Source organism: Bufo bufo, chromosome 5 (assembly GCF_905171765.1).
Source record: "Bufo bufo chromosome 5, aBufBuf1.1, whole genome shotgun sequence".
Lineage (NCBI taxonomy): Eukaryota > Metazoa > Chordata > Amphibia > Anura > Bufonidae > Bufo > Bufo bufo.
Window position 1 is genome coordinate 85,328,888 of NC_053393.1, and position 23,304 is coordinate 85,352,191.

Consider the following 23,304-nt stretch of genomic DNA (forward strand, 5'->3'; position numbering starts at 1 on the left):
GCCCTATCATCCAACCTTTGCCCCTCCTCCTCCCCCCCCGCTTGCGTCTCCACTGACACCGACCCTGCCCCTGCCGTACCAACCTGCGTCCCTGACCCTAGCCCCGGCACCACTCCCCACCCCGGCAAAGGAGACCCAGCGCCAGCACCCATACCTGACAACCAACCCGCCAATCCCCCCAAAAACTGCCCCAAACCTTTACCAAATTCACCCATGTTTTCACCCCCCCCCCCCCCCCCCCACCCAGGAAACCCTGAGCTAAAACAGATCCCCAACCAATCTCACCAGGCACCACGGGCGCTGTGACTCCCGCTGCCGTAGATCCTGACTCCCGCCGTAATGCCACTTCACCCTCAAAGCTCCTGGACGTCGACGGCTGCTCCTCCTGGACCATCTGCACGACCCTCTGCACCACGCTGGCTGGACGCCTGGACGAGACCGCAGCACCCACCACCGCAAGGGGATCTTCCTCCACGCTGCTGGAATCTTCTCTGGGCCTGCCCTGGAACTCCTCTCCCCTCAGAGCAGCCCGAGGAAGCCTGATACTATCTGACTGCCGAGTGGACCGCCCGCTTAAGGAAGGCCTGGGCCGGTCCACCGTCCCTGGTCCCGCATCCGAGTCGACTGCTGCAGGGAACGGGGGAAGGGGCGTCCCGCTCCTATCAGGGCCCCGCCGAGAATCGGGATTCCTCCCACGGCGAGAGCGGCTCGCAGGAGGCTGAGCGGCCGCTCTCCGCCGCCGAGGGTCCACAGGGGGGCTCCCTATTCGGCGCCGGGCCCGGGGGGTGATTTCAGGGCTTAGGCGTGCCGGCGGGATACTCCGCCGCAGCCGGGCAGCCCTAGCAATGGGGGTAGCCACCGGAGCAGGCGATACAATGCAGGCGCCCACCTGCTCCTGTAGCCAGCCAGGCCCCCTCACCTCCGCTTCTCGCCTCAGCCTCTCCAGCATCTCCTCCACCGACATCCCTGGCGCCGACATCATGAGGCCCGTCCTGCACGTTTGTCTCCCCTGGCCGCACTGACCTCACTTCCGCCTCCTTCCTCAGTCACTGCTCCGGCCACGCCCCCCGCCGTCCTGGCAACTCCCGCCTTACCTCTTACACCGCCCCCACAAACATCTTAACCCTTTCCTCACCAGTCCTTCACCGCCCGGCCTCTTCATGCGCGTCCTCCCCCACCGCTGCGCTCCAGTCCGGCCTGACTGACCATGGGGGCCTATCTCTAGGATATGCCACCATATCGGAACGGAGCCCCGAAAGTGTTGGAGGGCGCACTGCGCATGCGCAGCCGCCCTCCATTTATTTATGGGGCCGCTGAAAATAGCAGAGCTCGGCTATTTACGTCGGGCCCATATAAGTGATTTGCCAGCGCTCCCAATCATGCGCGGTGTGCTACCATTCACTTCTATGGGGAGCGCGCTTGGTGGTGGCCAGATCGGAGTCCTCCAGCCACCATTTCGCAGGGCTTTGTTCCCGATATAGCGGTGGATTCCAGTGGTGGGACCAGCACCTCTAAGACAATGGGGGCATATCCTAGCAATATGCCCCCATTGTCTGTGATGAGACAACCCCTTTTAAAGGGGTTGTCGGGGTTCAGAGCTGAACCTGGACATATCCCCTTCTTCACCAAGGCAGCCCCATTTAGTGCTCTCCCTTGCCCTGCGCTGAATCGTGCAGGGCAAGGGCTTTTTCAGCAGATCCATTGACATACCGGGTCTCGGTATGGGAATGCTGGGTTGAGCCCGTTTACATTACCAGCACTAATGGGTGGGCTTTAGCACTGACCTAGCCTGTCAAACAGCCTACTATGGCAGTGCTAAAGCCCCCCCATTAGTGTCGGTGACGTAACCAGGAACACTGCTAGGTGGAAGCCCCCGCCTAGCAGTGTTAAAATATGAACAAAACCTCGTGCAATAAAAGAAGAAAAGAGTGTGGGCCTTTTGAGAGGTTTATCCATCGCACGGTATAGTAAGGGAATGTGTCAACTCCCACAGTACATTTGCGTGTTTTCTGTCAGAATTGGTGAATTTACGGTCTATAAAGATAAGGGCTTTGTTCACACTAGCATTATGGCTACCGTGCATTACATAGCTTATTAACATGATGGGTTTCTGTCAGGGTTGTGGTTTTTGACTATGACATAGCTGTCCATTGCACTGTTTATGCTGTTCAAAATACCAGAACCTTGACTAAAAGCTAAAGATACCAGTGTAAACAGAACCCAAGATCGTATCTAATGAATATCACCGCTGTGGAGCTAGCTACCAAACATGGGGAGAAGCACAGATGTGAAAACATGAAGGAAATTTCCCCCGACCTCACGAGAGTTTTCTACTTTGGTAGACTTGTTGCTTCATGCTTGCTATAATATTAACCCAAGTCTTGCACTATTCATAGGATATGCCATAAATGTCTGATAGGTGTGGGTCCCGTCATGCCTTAAGGCCTCTGACACACGACCGCGTGTCCCCTGTGGCCGTATTGCGGCCCACATACGGTGGGTCCGCAATACACGGGACACCAGCCGTGTACATTCCGCATCACTTGAATGGGTCCCCAAATCCGGAGACACATTGCGGAACAGAAGCACTACAGGGTGCTTCTCTGGTGTTGCGTCCTGTGCTTCCGTTCCGCAAAAAGATAGAAGTAGTCCTATCTATTTGCGGAACCGACGGATCGCGGACTCCATTCAAGTGGGGCCGCAATCCGCATGTGGCTGGCCCACAGTCGGTGCCCGTGTATTGCGGACCACAATTTGCGGTCCACAGCACACGTTGGTGTGCAAGAGGCCTAACAGGAATGAAGATATAGACGCACATTGACAGCTCTTTCCATGCTCTTTAGTAACACTTCTGAAAATAAGCAAGAACGTTGACCTATCGGACATTTATAGCATATCCATGTTCCAGGTGGGATTTACCCTTTAGGAAAGGATGGACAAAGTACTGGAGAGTGTAGGAGCTAGGTGAGAATGGTGATGGCCATGGGAAGTACCCTGGAAGATGGCATTAGAAGTTTATAGATGATGTTTTGACCTTGTGTCTCCTCAGCTCAAGTACCGAAAATATACAGTCAGGTCCATAAATATTGGGACACAATTCTAACATTTTTGGCTCTATACACCACCACAATGGATTTAAAATGAAAGGAACAAGATGTGCTTTACCTGCAGACTGTCAGCTTTAATTTGAGGGTATTTACATGCAAATCAGGTGATCGGTGTAGGAATTACAACAGTTTGCATATGTGCCTCCCACTTGTTAAGGGACCAAAAGTAATGGAACAGAATAATAATCATAAATCAAACTTTCACTTTTTAATACTTGGTTGCAAATCCTTTGCAGTCAATTACAGCCTGAAGTCTGGAACGCATAGACATCACCAGACGCTGGGTTTCATCCCTGGTGATGCTCTGCCAGGCCTCTACTGCAACTGTCTTCAGTTCCTGTTTGTTCTTGGGGCATTTTCCCTTCAGTTTTGTCTTCAGCAAGTGAAATGCATGCTCAATCGGATTCAGGTCAGGTGATCGACTCGGCCATTGCATAACATTCCACTTTCCCTTAAAAAACTCTTTGGTTGCTTTTGCAGTATGCTTTGGGTCATTGTCCATCTGCACAGTGAAGCGCCGTCCTATGAGTTCTGAAGCATTTGGCTGAATATGAGCAGATAATATTGCCCGAAACACTTCAGAATTCATCCTGCTGCTTTTGTCAGCAGTCACATCATCAATAAATGCAAGAGAACCAGTTCCGTTGGCAGCCATACATGCCCACGTCATGACACTACCACCACCATGCTTCACTGATGAGGTGGTATGCTTAGGATCATGAGCAGTTCCTTTCCTTCTCCATACTTTTCTCTTCCCATCACTCTGGTACAAGTTGATCTTGGTCTCATCTGTCCATAGGATGTTGTTCCAGAACTGTGAAGGCTTTTTTAGATGTCGTTTGGCAAACTCTAATCTGGCCTTCCTGTTTTTGAGGCTCACCAATGGTTTACATCTTGTGGTGAACCCTCTGTATTCACTCTGGTGAAGTCTTCTCTTGATTGTTGACTTTGACACACATACACCTACCTCCTGCAGAGTGTTCTTGATCTGGCCAACTGTTGTGAAGGGTGTTTTCTTCACCAGGGAAAGAATTCTTCGGTCATCCACCACAGTTGATTTACGCGGTCTTCTGGGTCTTTTGGTGTTGCTGAGCTCACTGGTGCGTTCCTTCTTTTGAAGAATGTTCCAAACAGTTGTTTTGGCCACGCCTAATGTTTTTGCTATCTCTCTGATGGGTTTGTTTTGTTTTTTCAGCCTAATGATGGCTTGCTTCACTGATAGTGACAGCTCTTTGCATCTCATCTTGAGAGTTGACAGCAACAGATTCCAAATGCAAATAGCACACTGGAAATGAACTCTGGACCTTTTATCTGCTCATTGTAATTGGGATAATGAGGGAATAACACACACCTGGCCATGGAACAGCTGAGAATCCAATGGTCCCATTACTTTTGGTCACTTAACAAGTTGGAGACACATATGAAAACTGTTGTAATTCCTACACCGTTCACCTGATTTGGATGTAAATACCCTCAAATTAAAGCTGACAGTCTGCAGTTATAGCACATCTTGTTTGTTTCATTTCAAATCCATTGTGATGGTGCATAGAGCCAAAAATGTTAGAATTGTGTCGATGTCCCAATATTTATGGACCTGACTGTATCTCGGCCCTTGTCACCTTCTCTAAACTTTGCTGAAATGAAACATGGACTTCAGGAATCCGCCGTCCTCTGACAACATACTCCTTGGCACAGCTGTCACGTGTTGTTGATATGTTGTAGTCAAGGGATTGTTAATAGTTGACTAGTGATGGACTGTGTGTGTGAAAATGGAGACTTGTCCCTCAAAGTCACCTGAGACGGTGAATTCTGGCCTGGGGGGGGGGGGGGGGGGGGAATCATCGATCTTGATCGATGCACTACATATGGTCTATGATCGATGGTCCCCAATCTGCATCTCTCAAGCTGACGCTTGACTACAACTCATAACCTCTCCTGACAGCCTGCAGCTGCTGTTTAGCAATGGTTGGAGACTCCTGGTGTTTGAGTATTAAAGGGTTTCTACCACCAGAAATACTGTTATGTAGCCGACTGATATAGCGATGCGCTAATGTCAGCACTACATAACAGTATGTTTCTAACATTAGTCCCTGCAGCCGTTTTTGTTAAAAAAGCACTTTTATAGATATGCTAATGAGCCGCTAGGTGCTATGTGGGCGTCATTAGCACCTAGAGGGCTCCGTCCACTAACCATTTCAGCCGCCCATCGTGTCCCTCCAGCCCGCCCTGCTCCTGTTGATTGACGTGAAACTTCTCAGTATCTCGTACCAATTCCTGCGCCGTGCGCTTCTGTATTCAGCGCAGGCACAGTGAGTGAATGCTGCGCTCCTGGTGCCGGCTTCCTCATTGTAACGTAGTTGGCGCAGGCGCAGTGAGGAAGCCGGCGCCGGTAGAATACAGAAGCGCACGGCGCAGGAATTGGTACGAGATACTGAAGTTTCACGTCAATCAACAGGAGCAGGGCGGGCTGGAGGGACGAGATGGGCGGCTGAAATGGTTAGTGGACGGAGCCCTCTAGGTGCTAATGACGCCCACATAGCACCAGGCTCATTAGCATATCTATAAAAGTACGTTTTTAACAAAAACGGCTGCAGGGACTAATGTTAGAAACACACTGTTATGTAGTGCTGACATTAGCGCATCGCTATATCAGTCAGCTACATAACAGGATTTCTGGTGGTAGAAACCCTTTAAGACCTGTTGCTGTGTCTTCACCTTTTAAGGGGAAGTGCTATAGAAATTGAACTTGCTCCCGATCTAATGATCTGTAAGGCTGAGCTCACACTTCAGTTATTTGATCAGTTATGGTGAACCAAAAGCGGGTGCAGGTCAAAAACACAGAACAGGTGCAGATCTTTCCACTACACCTGATCTCCGTGTAGGCTTCACTACTGGTTTTGGCTCACAATAACTGATGGATATAACTGAGGTTTGTACTCCGCCTTAGGGCTCATGCACACGACCGTATGTATTTTGCGGTCCATACGGAAAAACAGCTGGCCCCTAATAGAACACTCCTATTTTTGTTTGTAATGCAGACAATAATAGGACATGTTTGATTTATTTATTTGTGAAACGGAATGCACACGGAGTACCTTTTTTTAAAAAAAAATTTTTGTGGACCCTTTGAAATGAATGGTTCCGTATACGCTCCGCAAAAAAAGAAACAGTACGGACACGCAAAGAAAATACGTTTGTGTGCATGAGCCCTTACTGTGCTATCCACCTATACATGCTGCATACTAGTAACCCCCGCTCTGGTCTAACAGACACCATTGAATTGATATATAATAGACTCTTGCTGACGTCATGTTGCTGCTGTGTAGGAGGAAGAGCGCACAGCTGATTCCCAGCCGGCACGCTCCTGTGGACATACACAGACGCAGCCCCTCGCTGACTCTGCCCCTCAGTGCTGACATCACATTGAAGGGCAGTCCTGCCCTTTGGGGGTAAAGGGGGCATGTGTTCCGTCGATGTGATGTCAGCAAGACAACCAACCGGGTCACATGACTTGTACTTGTGGAAGAGAACGCCAGTGCTTTCTATATACATTTGTTGTGTTACAGAAATTGTGTAGCAAGCCCTCAAAATGTGGGCATAGGGGGAGATTTATAATCGGTGAAATCCTGGAAGTCTCTGCCATCGTTCCTGATAGTTGTGAGCCGCGCTCCCTGGCGCCTCCACTCCTCTCCAGCCGCTGCTGGGTTCCGTCTGATGGAGGTTTTCTGGTACATGCGGATCATGATTATTGCTGTAAAAGCCATATGTAATAGTTTGTACGAGTGATAATATCAACCGTTAATTATTTACGTATCACGCGATGCTATGCCCACGGCGTCCTGGTACACAAGGATGATTCACACCAGTTTTCCATATTAGTTTAAATTATGTTTATTTTTCTTGGGGCTCATTTCCCTTGATAAACTTTTCCCTAACCCTTAGGATACCGGAGGTTTTTCGTTTTTGCGTTTTCCAATTTGTTCCCCATCTTTCTTGAGCTATAACTCCCCCCCCCGTTCACAGAGCTGTAGGAGGGCTTTTTTTGCGGGACAAGTTGTACGTTCTAATGCCACCATTTAATATGGCATACAATGTAGTGGGAAGCGGGGAAAAAAATCCAAATGGGGTGGGATTGGGGAAAAAACGCAATTCTTCCTTTACGGGTTTTGTTCCCATGGCTTTCCCTTTGCGGCAAAACTGACCTGTGCTCTTCATTCTCTGATATAACGATACCACATATGTATAGGTTTTTTTATGTCTAAATAGTGTAAAAATAAATGTAAACTTTGGAAAAAAAAAAAAAAATCACCATATTCTGACCCCATTACTTTTTTAGAGTTATATCTACTGAGCTGTGTGGGGCTTTTTTTTTTTTTTTGCTGGACGAACTGTAGTTTTTATTGATTTCATTTTGGAGAGTGTGTGACTTTTTGATCATTTTATTAAAAACTTTGTTGTGTAAAAGAAGCGATGGGAAAAAATGGGAAATTGGCCATTTTGTCCCTTCATTAGCCGTATTGGAAAAATATTTTTTTTGGACGCGGTGATGCCCATGAGGTTTAATTTTTTTTTTTTATCTATTTTTTTTTTTTAAATTCATACATGGCTGTGAGGGTTATCCATTGCCCGTATCTAGGTGGTCTTTACCTCGGAAGGTACAGACTAGCTGTTGTGACACTACAACTCCCATTATGCTGCCTTCACTTCAGTGGGAGTTCAAAGAACAGCTGAGCAAGTGTGCATTCTGGGAGTTGTAGTTTCACAACAGCTCGAGTGCAATGTTGTCTGGGGGAAAAGGGTGTCTAAAAGCTCTTGTCTATAAAAAATAAATGGTCTCTCTAGTGCCACCTATAGGTGGCTACCTTGCAAGTTAATGTCAGACCCTTTTAGAAAGTTTTAAAGGGGTTGCCCCATAAAAAGAACTTGTCCACAGGTTTGGGACTAAGGGGCACATTTATTAAGTGTTTTAGACGCCCTATAGCTGGAGGTGGATCTGCCGGAGTTATATAGAGGCACCGGCCTCTACATAACTTTGGCGTATTCACCTCCAATGCTAAATGTTAGACTGCTTTCTAGCTGGCTTACATTTAGACCATTTTCTACACCTAAACCAGCAACTTGCACCCCCGGTGCATATGATTTCCTACTCGTTATGTTGGAAAGTTTCAGCAGCTTTGGCACCGGTGGGTAGAGGCACAGCTAAATCCAGAGCCGCTCGTTCCCCAGCCGTTGAGAGGATGATGGAGGGGGAGGTTTTCTTTTTTTACAGCACAGGTTTTTGTATGTTGATGATTTTGTCTTCACAGACAATGTAAGTGAAGTATTGGTAATGACTTGTAGTAATTTCTGTGTGCTCTGAGTTATCGTCTAAATTATTTCAATTATGCGGTTACCAGCAGCGCCACATAGTTTTCTGGCAGTGCGCTTTCTCTTTAATTAAATTTCACGGAGTCTTTTGCTGCAGACTGCTGGATTGAATAGCTGAAAATACAAACAGCAGCGCCAGCATCTCATTAAAGTAGGATCCTGAAGTCCTCAGAATGGGGTTGCTGAGATGTCAACCTGGGAGAGCTGCTTACTGGGTGAGGCTGTAGTGGCACGCTGCAAAAAGGGTGGGATGCTTAACGTAGCAAAAAAATTCTGAGCATTATTATACAGTACCCATAGAAACCTTTTTTTTATTATTTTTTTTTTTTATTGCTGCTCAAACTTTTTGGTTCAATAAAGGAGTTCACCTGTTTTATAATGACCTTTTTTTTTTTTTTTTAATCACTCTAAGCACTGCATAATTTTACCCCTTATACCTGTATTTCATGTCAGCATTTTCCTTCCCCTGTTCTCAGCATCACTGCATCCTGGCAGGATGTTTACAAGCAGAACTTCCTGATTTCATCAGCTTCCTTTTGGGGTTTCTAACCAAACCCAGCATGCTTTGCCCTGTAATATTTCTCAGGGCTTGATCCTCCAGCCATGCTGCCACCTCTGCAGTGGGCATGTTTCCTATGACTCCTCTCTCCATATTAGCTAGACGGAGCAAGTCCTGTAAAACATTACAGAGAAAGCATGCTGTTTTTTGAAGAAACCCCAACAGGAAGCTGATGAAATCAGGAAGTTCTGCTTGTAAACATCCTGCCAGGATGCAGTGATGCTGAGAACAGGTGAAAGAAAGTGCTGACCTGAAATACAGGTATATGGAGCAAAAATATGCAGTGTTTGGGCTTTTCTTGAGCAGATAAACATTAAAATTAACTATGAAACTGGAGAACCTCTTCAAACATTACCATAATTTATTTCAGTGAACAGAGCGTGCTTCAGCCTAATAACACTTAAAATGAAGACTGGGAGCCGTCCATTCCGCCATCCTTTTACTTTACATTTTAAACTTTGCACGATTCACCTTGCTGCATAAATAATGCATTCTGCTGGTCACTCATTAACGAAGCAGAGTTCAGCTTCGTATTTTGATAAGTAATTTATGCGAATAAATTAAGTGATACGTAATAGCGGCAAGACAAAGTCTCTCTCTCAAAGTTTGCTAAAACTTTGAAAAGACCTATGTAGAGACAATACATTTTACAGTAGGACGGAGACTATATTCTTAGCATAGTTTTTAAAAGAATAGGGTTTGGATACAGCAATCTGAACCCGATTCACTCAATCCTACTTTTTCACAATAAAATCTTTTAAAAAAAATATTTTTGTGTCTCCATTTTCTGAGCCATAACCCTTTTTTTTTTATTTTTTATATATATGGTGGTTCATAGGATCTACTCTCCTGCTGTGCCATACATTTACAATGCATGATGCGAAGGGGTGTTAAAGGGGGAATCCTGTATTAAATAAATATATTAACTAGCCATGCACCATGGTCTCCCTCATATGACCAGGACAGATGTTTATACACACGTAGTAAATAGTGAATGTTCCAATACAATGTCAGCAAGAAGAGATTTAAAAATTGTGGGGAATCCCAGAAAATATGATTTATAATTCTCATTTAAAGTATGATGTACTATCTATTGGAAGCATACCTGACTGGGGACATCTGTGTTCTCTGACCTGTACTCTTTATGGATCTGTTCTCTTGGTTTGTAGGTTCCATCCTTAGAGGAGGTTTTAAACTATTTGTCATGTCCTTATTTATTATAACTGGATTTATGCCGCAAATCCATCATGTCTGGATCTGGATTTTTATGCATTTTTTTTAAATTTGATTTTAGGATGAAAAAAGGTTGAAACACACAATGAAAATGTCAGATTCCAAAATGTATTCAGACCCCCCCATACCATGAAATGAATTTAGACATGGGATCCAACAATTAAGGCTACTTTCACACTAGCGTTCAGGTGTCCGCTCGTGCGCACCGTTTGAAGGGGCTCACGAGCGGCCCCGAACGCATCTGTCTGGCCCCAATGCATTCTCAGTGGAGGCGGATCCACTGAGAATGCATCAGTCTGCCAGCGTTCAGCCTCCGCTCCGCTCAGTGAGCGGACACCTGAACGCTGCTTGCAGCGTTCGGGTGTCCGTCTGGCCGTGCGGAGGCGAGCGGATCCGTCCAGACTCATAATGGAAGTCAATGGGGACGGATCCGCTTGAAGATGACACAATATGGCTCAATCTTCAAGCGGATCCGTTCCCCATTGACTTTCAATGTAAAGTCTGAACGGATCCGCTCAGACAACTTTCACACTTAGAAAATTTTCTAAGTTTTAATGCAGACGCATCCGTTCTGAACGGTAGTGTGAAAGTAGCCTAAAGTGTATCCTCCCATGGCCCTAACACTGCATGTTCCTTGTCATCTCTCCCCCCTCACCAGCTCTGAGCCTGGCGCCCGGGGCAGTGGCTGCCATTGCTGAGTTTGACTCCTGGGCTGCTGTCCTTGTTGCCTCCACAGGGGCCCATGGCGTTCTGAGGAATCCATCTATGTAAATCATCACCCTACAGAATACTTAAAGGTTATGTACACCTTCAGGGGCATTTTTTAGTATTGCATTTTACTTATTTGGGATTTAAAGTTCTTTTTTTATTTATTTATTTTTATAAAAAATATTCAGCAGCTTTGTCATAAAGGGTGAACTTCTGCCTAGCTGTGAGAATGGTACTTTCACTTAAAAAGGGTTTCCCAATACTGATCGTGGGGGGTCCAACACCCAGGACCCCTGCCAATCGACTTTTTAAGAAGGCTTCTTTCAGCTTACCAAGCACAGTGCTGTACATTGTATAGCGGCTGTGTTTCGTATCATGCTCAGCCCCATTCATGTCTATGGGGCTGAGCTGCGCCTAGGTTAAGTGACCGATGGACATAATGTCAAATGGCCTAGGCAAAGCTGAGAGAAGGCCGCAGCACTACTGCGTGTCTGCCTTCTCAAACAGCTGATTGGCAGGAGTCCCGGGTGTCGGACCCTCACTGATCAGATACCGATGACCTATCCTGAGGGTAGGTCATCAGTATATAAGACTTGGAAAACCCCTTTAACTTTCTGCCAGTCTTCTAATAACCCTTATCTCTAAATTACCAATAGCGCAAAAACATTTATTGTAGCCACATTCTGATCAGTAAGATAAGAATTGAGCTATTAGCCCGTTTTTGGAAACGACAAGACAGGCCTACTCGCTCTGACCCTGTAACTAATGTATTAGATGTTAGAAGAATGGTCGTGAGGGAAGTTAAGTATTCCAATCAGGTTGAACGATTTGACAAAATTTGGAAACTCTGGGACGATTATATTGATGCGCTTGCTTAATACCATACTGTTTTCTTTGGCATACCCTTCTCCCTCCATTCCCCTCGTATCCTGTCTTGTCTATGTCTGTCTCTTCTCCCTGGGTGACATGACTGATTGCTGGCAATACAATGATCAATAACTTGATATTAGTCACCCAATAGACATCAACATGTCTACCTAAGTGCTGACCTACATTGTAAACTTGCATTGAAATCTCTATATGTAATTAAGGCTACTTTCACATTAGCGTTTTTCTTTTCCGGCATAGAGTTTCGTCCTAGGGGCTCTATACCGGAAAAGAACTGATCAGGCATATCCCCATGCATTCTGAATGGGTAGTAATCCGTTCAGGATGTCTTCAGTTCAGTCATTTTGACTGATCAGGCAAAAGAGAAAACCGTAGCATGCTACGGTTTTATCCCTGGCCCCAAAAAAACTGAAGACTTGCCCGAATGCCGGTTCCGGCATTTTTTTCCATAGGAATGTATTAGTGCCGGATCCGGCATGCGCAGACCTTTAAAAATGAGAAGAAAAAAAATACCGGATCCGTTTTGCCTGATGACACCGGAAAAACTGATCCTGTATTGCAATGCATTTTTCTGACTGATCAGGATCCTGATCAGTCTGAAAAATGCCCGATCAGTCAGAAAAAAAAGACATGCGTTTGCATACAGTTTGCCTGATCAGGCAGTCAGTTCAGGCAACGGAACTGCCTGCCGGAATCAAACAACGCAAGTGTGAAAGTACCCTAAGATTCCATATGTTTAATACCTTGGAGAACACTTTTGGGCAATGGCCCAATGTTTTTTTTTTGTTTTTTTTTTGCTGTGTTTCATTTCAAAAGAAAACTTTAATAAAAAGACAATTTTATATAAAAAAGAATTGAGCTATAATGAGTGTTTGTTTATAAGGTCAAAGATAAGGAGCCTCTGCTGAGCTGCCTGACTGAACACAGAGCATGCTACTAGAGAATCTCAAAAAAAAAAAAAAAATATATATATATATATATATATATATATATATATATATATATTGCTCAAAAAAATAAAGGGAACACTTAAACAACACAATGTAACTCCAAGTCAATCACACTTCTGTGAAATCAAACTGTCCACTTAGGAAGCAACACTAAGTGACAATCAATTTCACATGCTGTTGTGCAAATTGATAGACAACAGGTGGAAATTATAGGCAATTAGCAAGACACCCCCAATAAAGGAGTGGTTCTGCAGGTGGTGATCACAGACCACTTCTCAGTTCCTATGCTTCCTGGCTCATGTTTTGGTCACTTTTGAATACTGGCGGTGCTTTCACTCTAGTGGTAGCATGAGATGGAGTCTACAACCCACACAAGTGGCTCGGGTAGTGCAGTTTATCCAGGATGGCACATCAATGCGAGCTGTGGCAAGAAGGTTTGCTGTGTCTGTCAGCGTAGTGTCCAGAGCATGGAGTCGCTACCAGGAGACAGGCCAGTACATCAGGAGACGTGGAGGAGGGCAACAACCCAGCAGCAGGACCGCTACCTCCGCCTTTGTGCAAGGAGGAACAGGAGGAGCACTGCCAGAGCCCTGCAAAATGACCTCCAGCAGGCCACAAATGTGCATGTGTCTGCTCAAACGGTCAGAAACAGACTCCATGAGGGTGATATGAGGGCCCGACGTCCACAGGTGGAGGTTGTGCTTACAGCCCAACACCGTGCAGGACGTTTGGCATTTGCCAGAGAACACCAAGATTGGCAAATTCGCCACTGGCGCCCTGTGCTCTTCACAGATGAAAGCAGGTTCACACTGAGCACATGTGGAGACGCCGTGGAGAACGTTCTGCTGCCTGCAACATCCTCCAGCATGACCGGTTTGGCATTGGGTCAGTAATGGTGTGGGGTGGCATTTCTTTGGAGGGCCGCACAGCCCTCCATGTGCTCGCCAGAGGTAGCCTGACTGCCATTAGGTACCGAGATGAGATCCTCAGACCCCTTGTGAGACCATATGCTGGTGCGGTTGGCCCTGGGTTCCTCCTAATGCAAGACAATGCTAGACCTCATGTGGCTGGAGTGTGTCAGCAGTTCCTGCAAGACGAAGGCATTGATGCTATGGACTGGCCTGCCCGTTCCCCAGACCTGAATCCAATTGAGTACATCTGGGACATCATGTCTCGCTCTATCCACAAACGTCATGTTGCACCACAGACTGTCCAGGAGTTGGCAGATGCTTTAGTCCAGGTCTGGGAGGAGATCCCTCAGGAGACCGTCGCCACCTCATCAGGAGCATGCACAGGCGTTGTAGGGAGGTCATACAGGCACGTGGAGGCCACACACACTACTGAGCCTCATTTTGACTTGTTTTAAGGACATTACATCAAAGTTGGATCAGCCTGTAGTGTGTTTTTCCACTTTAATTTTGAGTGTGACTCCAAATCCAGATTTCCATTTTTAAATTTTTGTGTGATTTTTGTTGTCGGCACATTCAACTATGTAAAGAACAAAGTATTTCAGAAGAATATTTAATTAATTCAGATCTAGGATGTGTTATTTTTGTGTTCCCTTTATTTTTTTGAGCAGTGTATTTATAATATAATATTTTTTTTTATAAAAACCTATTGAAAAAATGATTTTTAGCTTAAAATGAGTACAATGTAATAACAAAATTGCCTCCCAAAAGTGTCCATAACCTTTAAGTGTCATAATATTATCAGAATGGTATTGTGTAAACCTAGACTCTAGCATTGCTGCTCGGGGGCCAGTATTGGGAAAGTATCTGCATTGCCTCAGCAGTCCATCAGTTTTTTACATATCATGTTTGATAATAAATGGATTGATCTGACTCCAAATTATTGTATTCTCTAAACTGCAAAAAAAGAAAAGATGCAATATATGTTTGTTTTTTTATCACTTTATTTTATTTTTTTTTTCCTCCGTAGATTACAGATCTCTCATTACCCAACTACCTTGCGGCATCTTCAGTGGGCCTGTTCCCAACCCAGCTCTTGAATTCCTACTTGGGAACAACTTTACGTACGATGGAGGATGTCATTGCGGAACAAAGTGTTAGTGGATACTTCATATTCAGCTTACAGGTAGCATTCACTTATCGTATTCGGACTCCTTCTTTTTGTGGATATGTGCACACAGTGTGTATTATGCGTGAGTTTTCGTGTGGAAAATCCGCAGCGTGATACAGTACCAGCTTAAGTAGATGAGATTTTCAAAATCTTGTGTGCACGATGCAGAAATCTTCCTCTTGACCCGCGGGCCGATTTTGGAATCTGCAGCATGTAAATATTGTGCCGATTTTTAGTCCATTGCAAAGACCTATCTGGGGGAAAGCTGATTCAAAATCCATAAGTAACAACATATGCAGATTTGGTGTGGAAAGGGCTCACTGCCTAGTACTCACCATGGAAAGTCACCGCCACAACAATGGTCCTGGTAACATCTAAAATTGCATGACTCCTTGCATTATAGGCCCACTCTTGACGTATTACATCCTCCTGGCATAAAAAGCAACAAAAGGAGTCTTTCACGATTGTTTGTGACATCCCGATATGTCATACGAATGTTCACGGTTTCCAGTGGGATCTATGTCTTCTGAATAGAATTCTCTACAGACATCATGGATACCCATAAACAAGCAGCTACGCATATGCACCAACCTGATAGACATGGCACAAGTTATTCTGTAGATGTATGACACTGTACAAGTTCATTGAAAGTATACTGAAAAGTAAGCATATGCAGATGTTAAAGGGGTTGTCCTGGTATAGAGCTTAACCCGGACATTCCTCCATTTTCACCCCGGCAGCCCCCCTGACTTGAGCATCGGAGCAGTTCATGCTCCGATGCTCTCCTTTGCCCTGCGCTAAATCACGCCTGTGCTAAATCGCGCAGGGCAAAGGCATTTTCAGGAGTTCCGGTGACGAACCGGGCTCTCCATGGGGCTGCCAGGAAGCCTGGTGACGTCTCCGGCACTGATGGGTGGGCTTTAGCGCTGCCCTAGCCAGTAAAACAGCTAGGGCAGCGCTAAAGCACGCCCATCAGAGCCGGTAACCTCACCGAACACACTGGTATTGCGATCTAGCGCAGGGCAAAGGAGAGCATGAACTGCTCCGATGCTCAAGTCAGGGGGGCTGCCGGGGTGAAAATGGAGGTATGTCCGGGTTCCGCTCTGAACCTGGACAACCCCTTTAAGTGAGAATAGTTTATTTTTATCAAATGGACAAAAGACAAATCTAAATGAAATGAATATTCAGCGTGACCATCCTTTGCCTTCAAAACAGCATCCGTTCTTCTAGGTACACTTGCACGCATTGTTTGAAGGAACTCAGCAGAGTGGTTGTTCCAGACATCTTTGAGAACTAACCACAGATCTCCTGTGGATGTAGACTTACTTAACCCCTTCTGTCTCTTCATGTAATCCCAGACAGGCTTGATGATGTTGAGATCAGGGCTCTGTGGGAGCCATATCCTCACTTCCAGGGCTCCTTGTTCTTTTTCACGCTGAAGATCGTTCTTAATGACACTGACTGTGTATGTTTGAGGTGGTTGTCCTGCTGCAGAATAAATTTGGAGCCAATAAGAAACCTCCTTGATGGTATTGCATGATAGGTAAGTATCTGCCTGCATTCCTCAGCATTGAGGAGACCATGAATCTTGACCAAATCCCCAACTCCATTTGCTGAAATGCAGCCCCAAACTTTCAAGAAACCTCTACCATGCTTCACTGTTGCCTGCAGACACTCATTATTCTACTGCTCTCCAGCCCTTCAGCGAATAAACTACTTTCTGTTGCAGCCAAATATTTTGATTAATCAGTTCAGAGTACCTGCTGCATTTTCCTGCACCCCAGTTCCTGTGTTTTCATGCATAGCTGAGTCGCTTGGTCTTGTTTCCATGTCGAAGGTATGGCTTTTTGCCAACAATTCTTCCATGAAGACCACTTCTGGCCAGATTTCTCTGAACTGTAGATAGGTGTACCTGGGTTCCACTGGTTTCTTCTAGTTCTCAATCTCTTCTGATTTTGAAGGGAATGTGTGTTTCATCTCCTGCACTAAGTTTAAAACAAATAGAGTTGGGGATTTGGTCAGGATTAATGGTGTCCTCAATGCTGATAAATACAGACAGATACTTAATCGTTATGCAATATCATCAGGGAGGATCCTGGCTCCAAATTTATTCTGCAGCAGGATAACTACCCATAACATACAGCCAATATTAAGATTTATCTTCGGTATAAAGAACGTGGAGTCCTGGAAGTGACAATATGGCCCCCGCAGAGCCCTGATCTCAACAGAGCAAGTCTACATCCACAGAAGATCTGTGGTTAGTTCTCAAAGGTGTTGGGAGCAACCTCCCTGCCGAGTTCTTTCAAAAACTGTGTGCAAGTTTACCTAGAAGAACTCATGCCGTTTTGAAGGCAGTGTGGTCACACCAAATATTGATTTGAATTTATTTATTTTTCATTCATATTGCATTTTGTTAAATGATAAATTTATATTTTTTAAAGCATTCTAATTTAGCAGCAGTTTTTCCATACCTGCTTACAAGTTTTGCACAGTGCTGTATATCAGCAGAAGGTAGGGGACAAATGGAATAACATATGAGACTGCAGGGTTACACCATACATAGTTTGTACAGGAGCTGTAAGACCAACTTTTTAATTAAAATCTGTTGCCAAGTTGCTTCATTTTAATCTGACACTATAAAATAAAAACACTTTGGTGAGCAAAAACATGATTTAAGGCTGCCTTGTTCTTCAAAGTTTACCTACACTTTCACATGATATTTCAGACTGGTGTTGTATTTACCTGTATTCTTCATTTTTACCAGTTTTCCTCTCTGCAGGTGCTATCTCCAGTCCTTAGTTGTCCCTTAGGGCTCTTTCACACCTGCGTTGTTGTGTTCCGGCATAGAGTTCCGTCGTCGGGGCTCTATGCCGGAAGGATTATCCCAATGCATTCTGAATGGAGAGAAATCCGTTCAGGATGCATCAGGATGTCTTCAGTTCCGGAACGGAACATTTTTTGGCCGGAGAAAATACTGCAGCATGCTGCGCTTTTTGCTCCGGTCAAAAATCCTGAACACTTGCCGCAAGGCCGGATCCGGAATTAATGCCTATTGAAAGGCATTAATCCGGATCCGGCCTTAAGCTAAACGTTGTTTTGGCGCATTACCGGATCCGACGTTTAGCTTTTTCTGAATGGTTACCATGGCTGCCGGGACACTAAAGTCCTGTTTGCCATGGTAAAGTGTAGTGGGGAACGGGGGAGCAGTATACTTACCGTCCGTGCGGCTCCCGGGGCGCTTCAGAGTGACGTCAGGGCGCCCCACGCGCATGGATGACGTGATCCATGCGTGTGGGGCGCCCTGACGTCACTCTGAAGCGCCCTGGGGAGCCGCACGGACGGTAAGTATACTGCTCCCCCGCTCCCCACTACTACTATGGCAACCAGGACTTTAATAGCATCCTGGCTGCCATAGTAACACTGAACGCATTTTGAAAACGGATCTGTCTTCAAATGCTTTCAGTTCACTTGCGGTGTTACGGATCCGGCGGGCACTTCCGGCAAATGGAGTACACGACGGATCCGGACAACGCAAGTGTGAAAGAGGCCTTAGCTGGTGGGTGGAGGCTAGCTGCTATGATATCTCCCATAGACTGCACTTGGAGAAAACAGGAGACTCCCTTACTTGCTCATATGTACCATATAGGACATTATGTAAAACTGCTGAGCAGTATTAATGTCACTAAAGCACTTGGTTTGAGATATAACACTTAGGCCTAGTTCACACGACCGTATGGCTTTTATTGTTTTTTGCGGTCCCTTTTTCACGGATCCGTTGTTCCGTTTTTGAGTTCCGTTGTGTTTCTGTTCCGTTTTTCTGTATGGCATATACAGTAATAATAATTACATAGAAAAAATTGGGCTGGGCATAACATTTTCAATAGATAGTTCAGCAAAAACGGAACGGAAACGGAAGACATACGGATGCATTGACTTTAATGGAGCAACGGAACGTGATTTGCGGCCAAATATAGGACATGTTCTATCTTTCAACGAAACGGAATGCATACGGAACACATTCCGTTTTTTTTGCGGAACCATTGAAATGAATGGTACCGTATACGGAACACAAATAAAAAGGGCCCGTACACCCGCAAAAAAAACATTTGTGTGAACTAGGCCTTAAGCCTCTGTCTTTACGATCTGCAAATTGTGGATCTGCAAAAAATGGATACCGGGCGTATACGTTCCGAATTTTGCAGATCAGTACGTCCTGCCCTCTGTTAGAACTACCTATTTTTGTCTGCAAAAAATTCATTGAGGTGAATGGGTCCACATCTGATCCGCAAAATTAAATGCGGATTCGGATGTGGACAAAACCCACGGTCGTGTGCATGAGGCCCTACTATTAGCTACTGCCCTATCAGTGCAGCTCACTCCCCCTCCCCCCTCATAGCCCCTATAGGCAGCTGTAATTCGATTGTTCTGTGAGCTGACAGTCCATCTTGGTCTCTCAAGACATAGCAGAAAATTCAGAGAGGCTGTTATTTAAAGAAAGGGGAGATATGATAAGTGGAGAAAGGAGGCTTTTTCTCCGATGAGCTATATGTTTCTTATATTTGTCTTAATTTATGCAAGGTTGTGTGAAAAGTTTGTGACTCTCTTATTTTTGTTTTTCCTTTGTCCACAGATTGTAATAAGCATAGCGCTTATGTTCTATGTTGTTCACCGGGCCCAAGTTGAGCTGAATGCAGCTATTTTGGCTTGTGAAATGGAGCTGAAGACCTCTCTGAAGGACAGTCAGCTCAACGGCGGCAGCTCTCTATTCTGCGGCAAAAGAACCTTGTTATCTATGGGTGGGATCAACATCGTATGATTTCTGCTTGAGTCGTGCAGCCTTTGTTATTGCCAAGACTCCAGTGACTTTCTCTTCGTTGAAGGAAGATTTTGGGCTCCTCCAGAACTTTCCAAATGAACCTTAAGTGGTTTTTCCTTTTTCAAGGATGCCCACCCGGATCTCCATGTTGGCAGCATCTTTTTGATCTTCACAATCTCTGTGTGCCATGGCATATACAATGCACTTTTCCTGCACAGCTCTTAAGAACAATTGACATGGCATATTTATTTATTAATGCACATTGCAATTTCTTACAAAATTAAGAAAATCGTGTAAAAAAAAAAAAAATGCTAAATTGTATTTATGATTTCAAGTTTTTTGTTTTTAAAGTATTTTTAGAGGATTATCCCACCTGAAATAAAGGGTGAATCCTAGAAAACTTCTACAGAAATCTGTACATAAGTCAAAGGACAGCTTTTTGCAACATTATTTTTATATTGTCCCAATACATCGAACGACTTTGCAGCTTCTTTGTGCCCCTGCTCTAATACAGACGGATGTGTCGCTATGGTAACAGACTAATAACAAACCCTGTGTAGTCGGATCCCGCTGTCACGCTCCCATTCAGCTGTCCCTACTTCTTTCTATCATACATTTAGTAGGTTAGCAAGAAGTAAAAAAGATACAGAAGATCAGTGTACACTACATTTGCTTGTAGTCTTTTACCATGGAGATTCATTGGTCCGCATAAGAATTAGACAGAAAAAATATTTTTTTAATGATTTGCAAAGCTGCTTTAAAGGGGTATTCCCATCACAGACAGTGGGGGCATATCGCTAGGATATGCCCCCCATTGTCTGATAGGTGCGGGACCCACACCTATAACGAGAATGGAGTGGGGAGAGCTGTGGCTGGAGGACCCCGGATTTCCCGGGGTCCGTCCACCACCAAGCTCTGCTCCCTTAATAAATGGGAGTGCACTGCGCATGTGCGGCCCCTGCTCCCATTCATTTCTATGGGGCAGACGGAAATAGCCGAGCCAGTGCTCGGCTATTTTCGGCGGCCCCATAGAAATGAATGGAGGGCAGCTGCGCATGCACAGTGCACCCTCCTGTCATTTCCTCATTGTAGGTGCAGGTCCCAGAGGGGACACGCACCTATCAGACAATTGGGGCATAGCCTAGCGATATGCCCCCATTGTCTGTGATGGGAATACCCCCTTGATTTTTATTTTAGATACATTGAACAGTATACAAAATTTGGATTTCAAGGTGGGTCTTCCCTTTACAGTTGCGTATTGGAGCAGAGGTTTCTCCTATGTAGAGTAGACTCCTTGCCCTTAAATCCGACTAACCACGTTAGACATTTTGTTGGCTGCATGTGGTGTGGGGGACGTTTACTTGCAGATTTCCGAAGGTTTTAGTTAGTTCTTTCATATGAAGTAATTTGTTAGACTTTTATTAGTTCTTTTGTCATTTGCCTAGTGATAGTGTTTGACAACCACAGGACCACTTTTCTTGTCCAAGGAAAGCAATTCCGAATTACCCCCTACAAAGTGCTCTTAAACCAGTTGTGTTTTGTTAACCTGTTGAGTTCCTTAGATACAACTGGAGTTTTGGTTTGTTGCGGGTAAAAGCCATGTTTATGTCAAGGGCTAGGTTTACAGATAGTTGTCGCTTACCTAAAAGAGTTCAAGCTGGTTATAGTCGTTAGCTAAACTGGGTTACATTAGGCTCCATACTCTGCTATAGATGCTGTGTGGTGTTCTCCCCTAAAACCAGCAAGAAGCGCCTCTGTAATATGGCATCTGAAGGGGCATGCAGATTTATTGCGAATCCTATATAAAACCCCTTTTTATGCCTCTGTATGAGGTATAAAGTAGCGTCCCATACAGTTTTATGGGTACAACTTGGAAACTGTTGGAAGTATAATACTGTTAGGTACATGAGGCTTTAGGGTAGTAAGGCAGTTTGTGAATAAATGGAGAGCACCTAAACGGCGTGAGGAGTTTTATAGGCCAGACAACGCTCCTCTGGAATTCTGGGAAGAGGAGATGTAACTCGGTAGCTGCGCCATTTATCCAGGCAGATAAATGAGCTCTTAACAAGCTCAGCCTCTGATGCCACCAGATGTAAGACCGCTATCCTATAAGTCGGTGTTTGACCTTTTTAAACAGGCCTTTAGACATGACTCTGATATTAACTAAACCAGCAACTCATCTGCAGACAGCATTTTTGGGAGCTGGCTTAATTATTATCCATGTCTCAAGGCTTGTTGAAAAGGTTGAACATTGACTTGTAGGATCGCTACCTTACATCTTGTGGCATTAGAGGCAGAGTTTGCTAAGAGCTCATTTGCATTCCCTCTTCCCAGAATTCCAGAGGAGCGTTGCCTGGCCTATAAGACTCCTCACACCATTTAGGCGCTCTCCATAAGGAGAGAGAGTTTCCCCCGAAACCTGACCTGGCCTCTCCCCCAGATGAGATGCTGGCTTGATTATTATCCAAGTCCTGTTTCAAGACCTGTTTAAAAGGTCGAACACTGACTTGTAGGATAGCTGCCTTACATCTGTGACATTACAGGCAGAGCTTGCCAAGAGCTCGTTTGCATGTCTTCTTCTGGAATTAAAATTTTTACTTGAATTTTGTCCATTTGGAAGGCAGAGTTATTGGTCGTCTTTATGACACCTATGTTGCTATTTGCTCACTTTAGGACACAATTAACCGTTAGGTATTTCTGACCCTCTTGACTCTTTTTAGACTTGACATCTTCTCGTTGTGTAGGACTTGCTGATACACAAGACTCCTTTACTCTACGGTACATGGCAATATGTATTGTACAAGTCCATTTTGGTATTCTATTTTTGTAGACGTAGTTGTAACGGTATCGCTTACTTCTCCACAAGGAACCTCGACAATACATGTATAGAAATTTGTGGAGATGGCAAGATCTTCAGATTTTTAAATGCTGGACTGTGTGCAGCACGTACTATTGAGTGGCCTTCAAATTTTTATGCCTTTTTTTTTTTTTTTTTTTTTTTATTTCCACATGTAATATAAGCTTTAAAACTGTATAACTATAGCCTTTGCTTGGATTTTGTATTTGACGTCTGCATTTGTTGCTTGCACACGATGGAGGGAGATGCTGTGGAAGAAAGCATTTTTTTTTTATTTTTTAGGTTCTTGTCAAATTTGGTTCCGCCCATAAAATGGCTGTCTCCACATTATGTGTAGTGCACAAGTGAGCTTTGGACTTCTACATCCCTGTACTGTGTCTGTTCCACTCGCTTTGCACATATTTTTCCATTTCAAAGGTAAGGTATCTGCTAAATTTGTATTCCGAGATGGTGAGACCAACCCTCCCCCCTTTTTTTACTCAGGACTTTTGAAATGTGAATTTTCATCTGAGTTACTACAGTTCGAGCTATGGAATATTAAACTCTAATATAACAGATGTGTTGAGTAAATCTGTAAAAATCTGTTCTTGTGGGAACAAAAATAAATAAATCTTCCTTGAATTTTTTACCGTTCTATTTTCTATATACTGTACAGAGTAAAAGGATTGTGTGGAAAACCCCTTTAATACTCTTCCCATTTGTGAAACCAAACTTATCCCCTTCAGCATGTACGGTAGAAG

General features: G+C 44.8%; 1 protein-coding gene across 1 annotated transcript in view; it reads left to right on the forward strand.

Moving 5' to 3' along the window:
• Positions 1-20,536, forward strand: part of TMEM64 (transmembrane protein 64) — a 38,424-nt gene extending 17,888 nt beyond the window's left edge. Inside the window, exons 2-3 of the mRNA XM_040432772.1 lie at positions 14,751-14,906; positions 19,522-20,536. Coding sequence (XP_040288706.1) covers positions 14,751-14,906; positions 19,522-19,707 — 342 coding nt within the window. The 3' untranslated portion in view covers positions 19,708-20,536. The remainder of the gene's footprint in view (positions 1-14,750; positions 14,907-19,521) is intronic.
• The last annotated feature ends 2,768 nt before the right edge of the window (positions 20,537-23,304 follow it).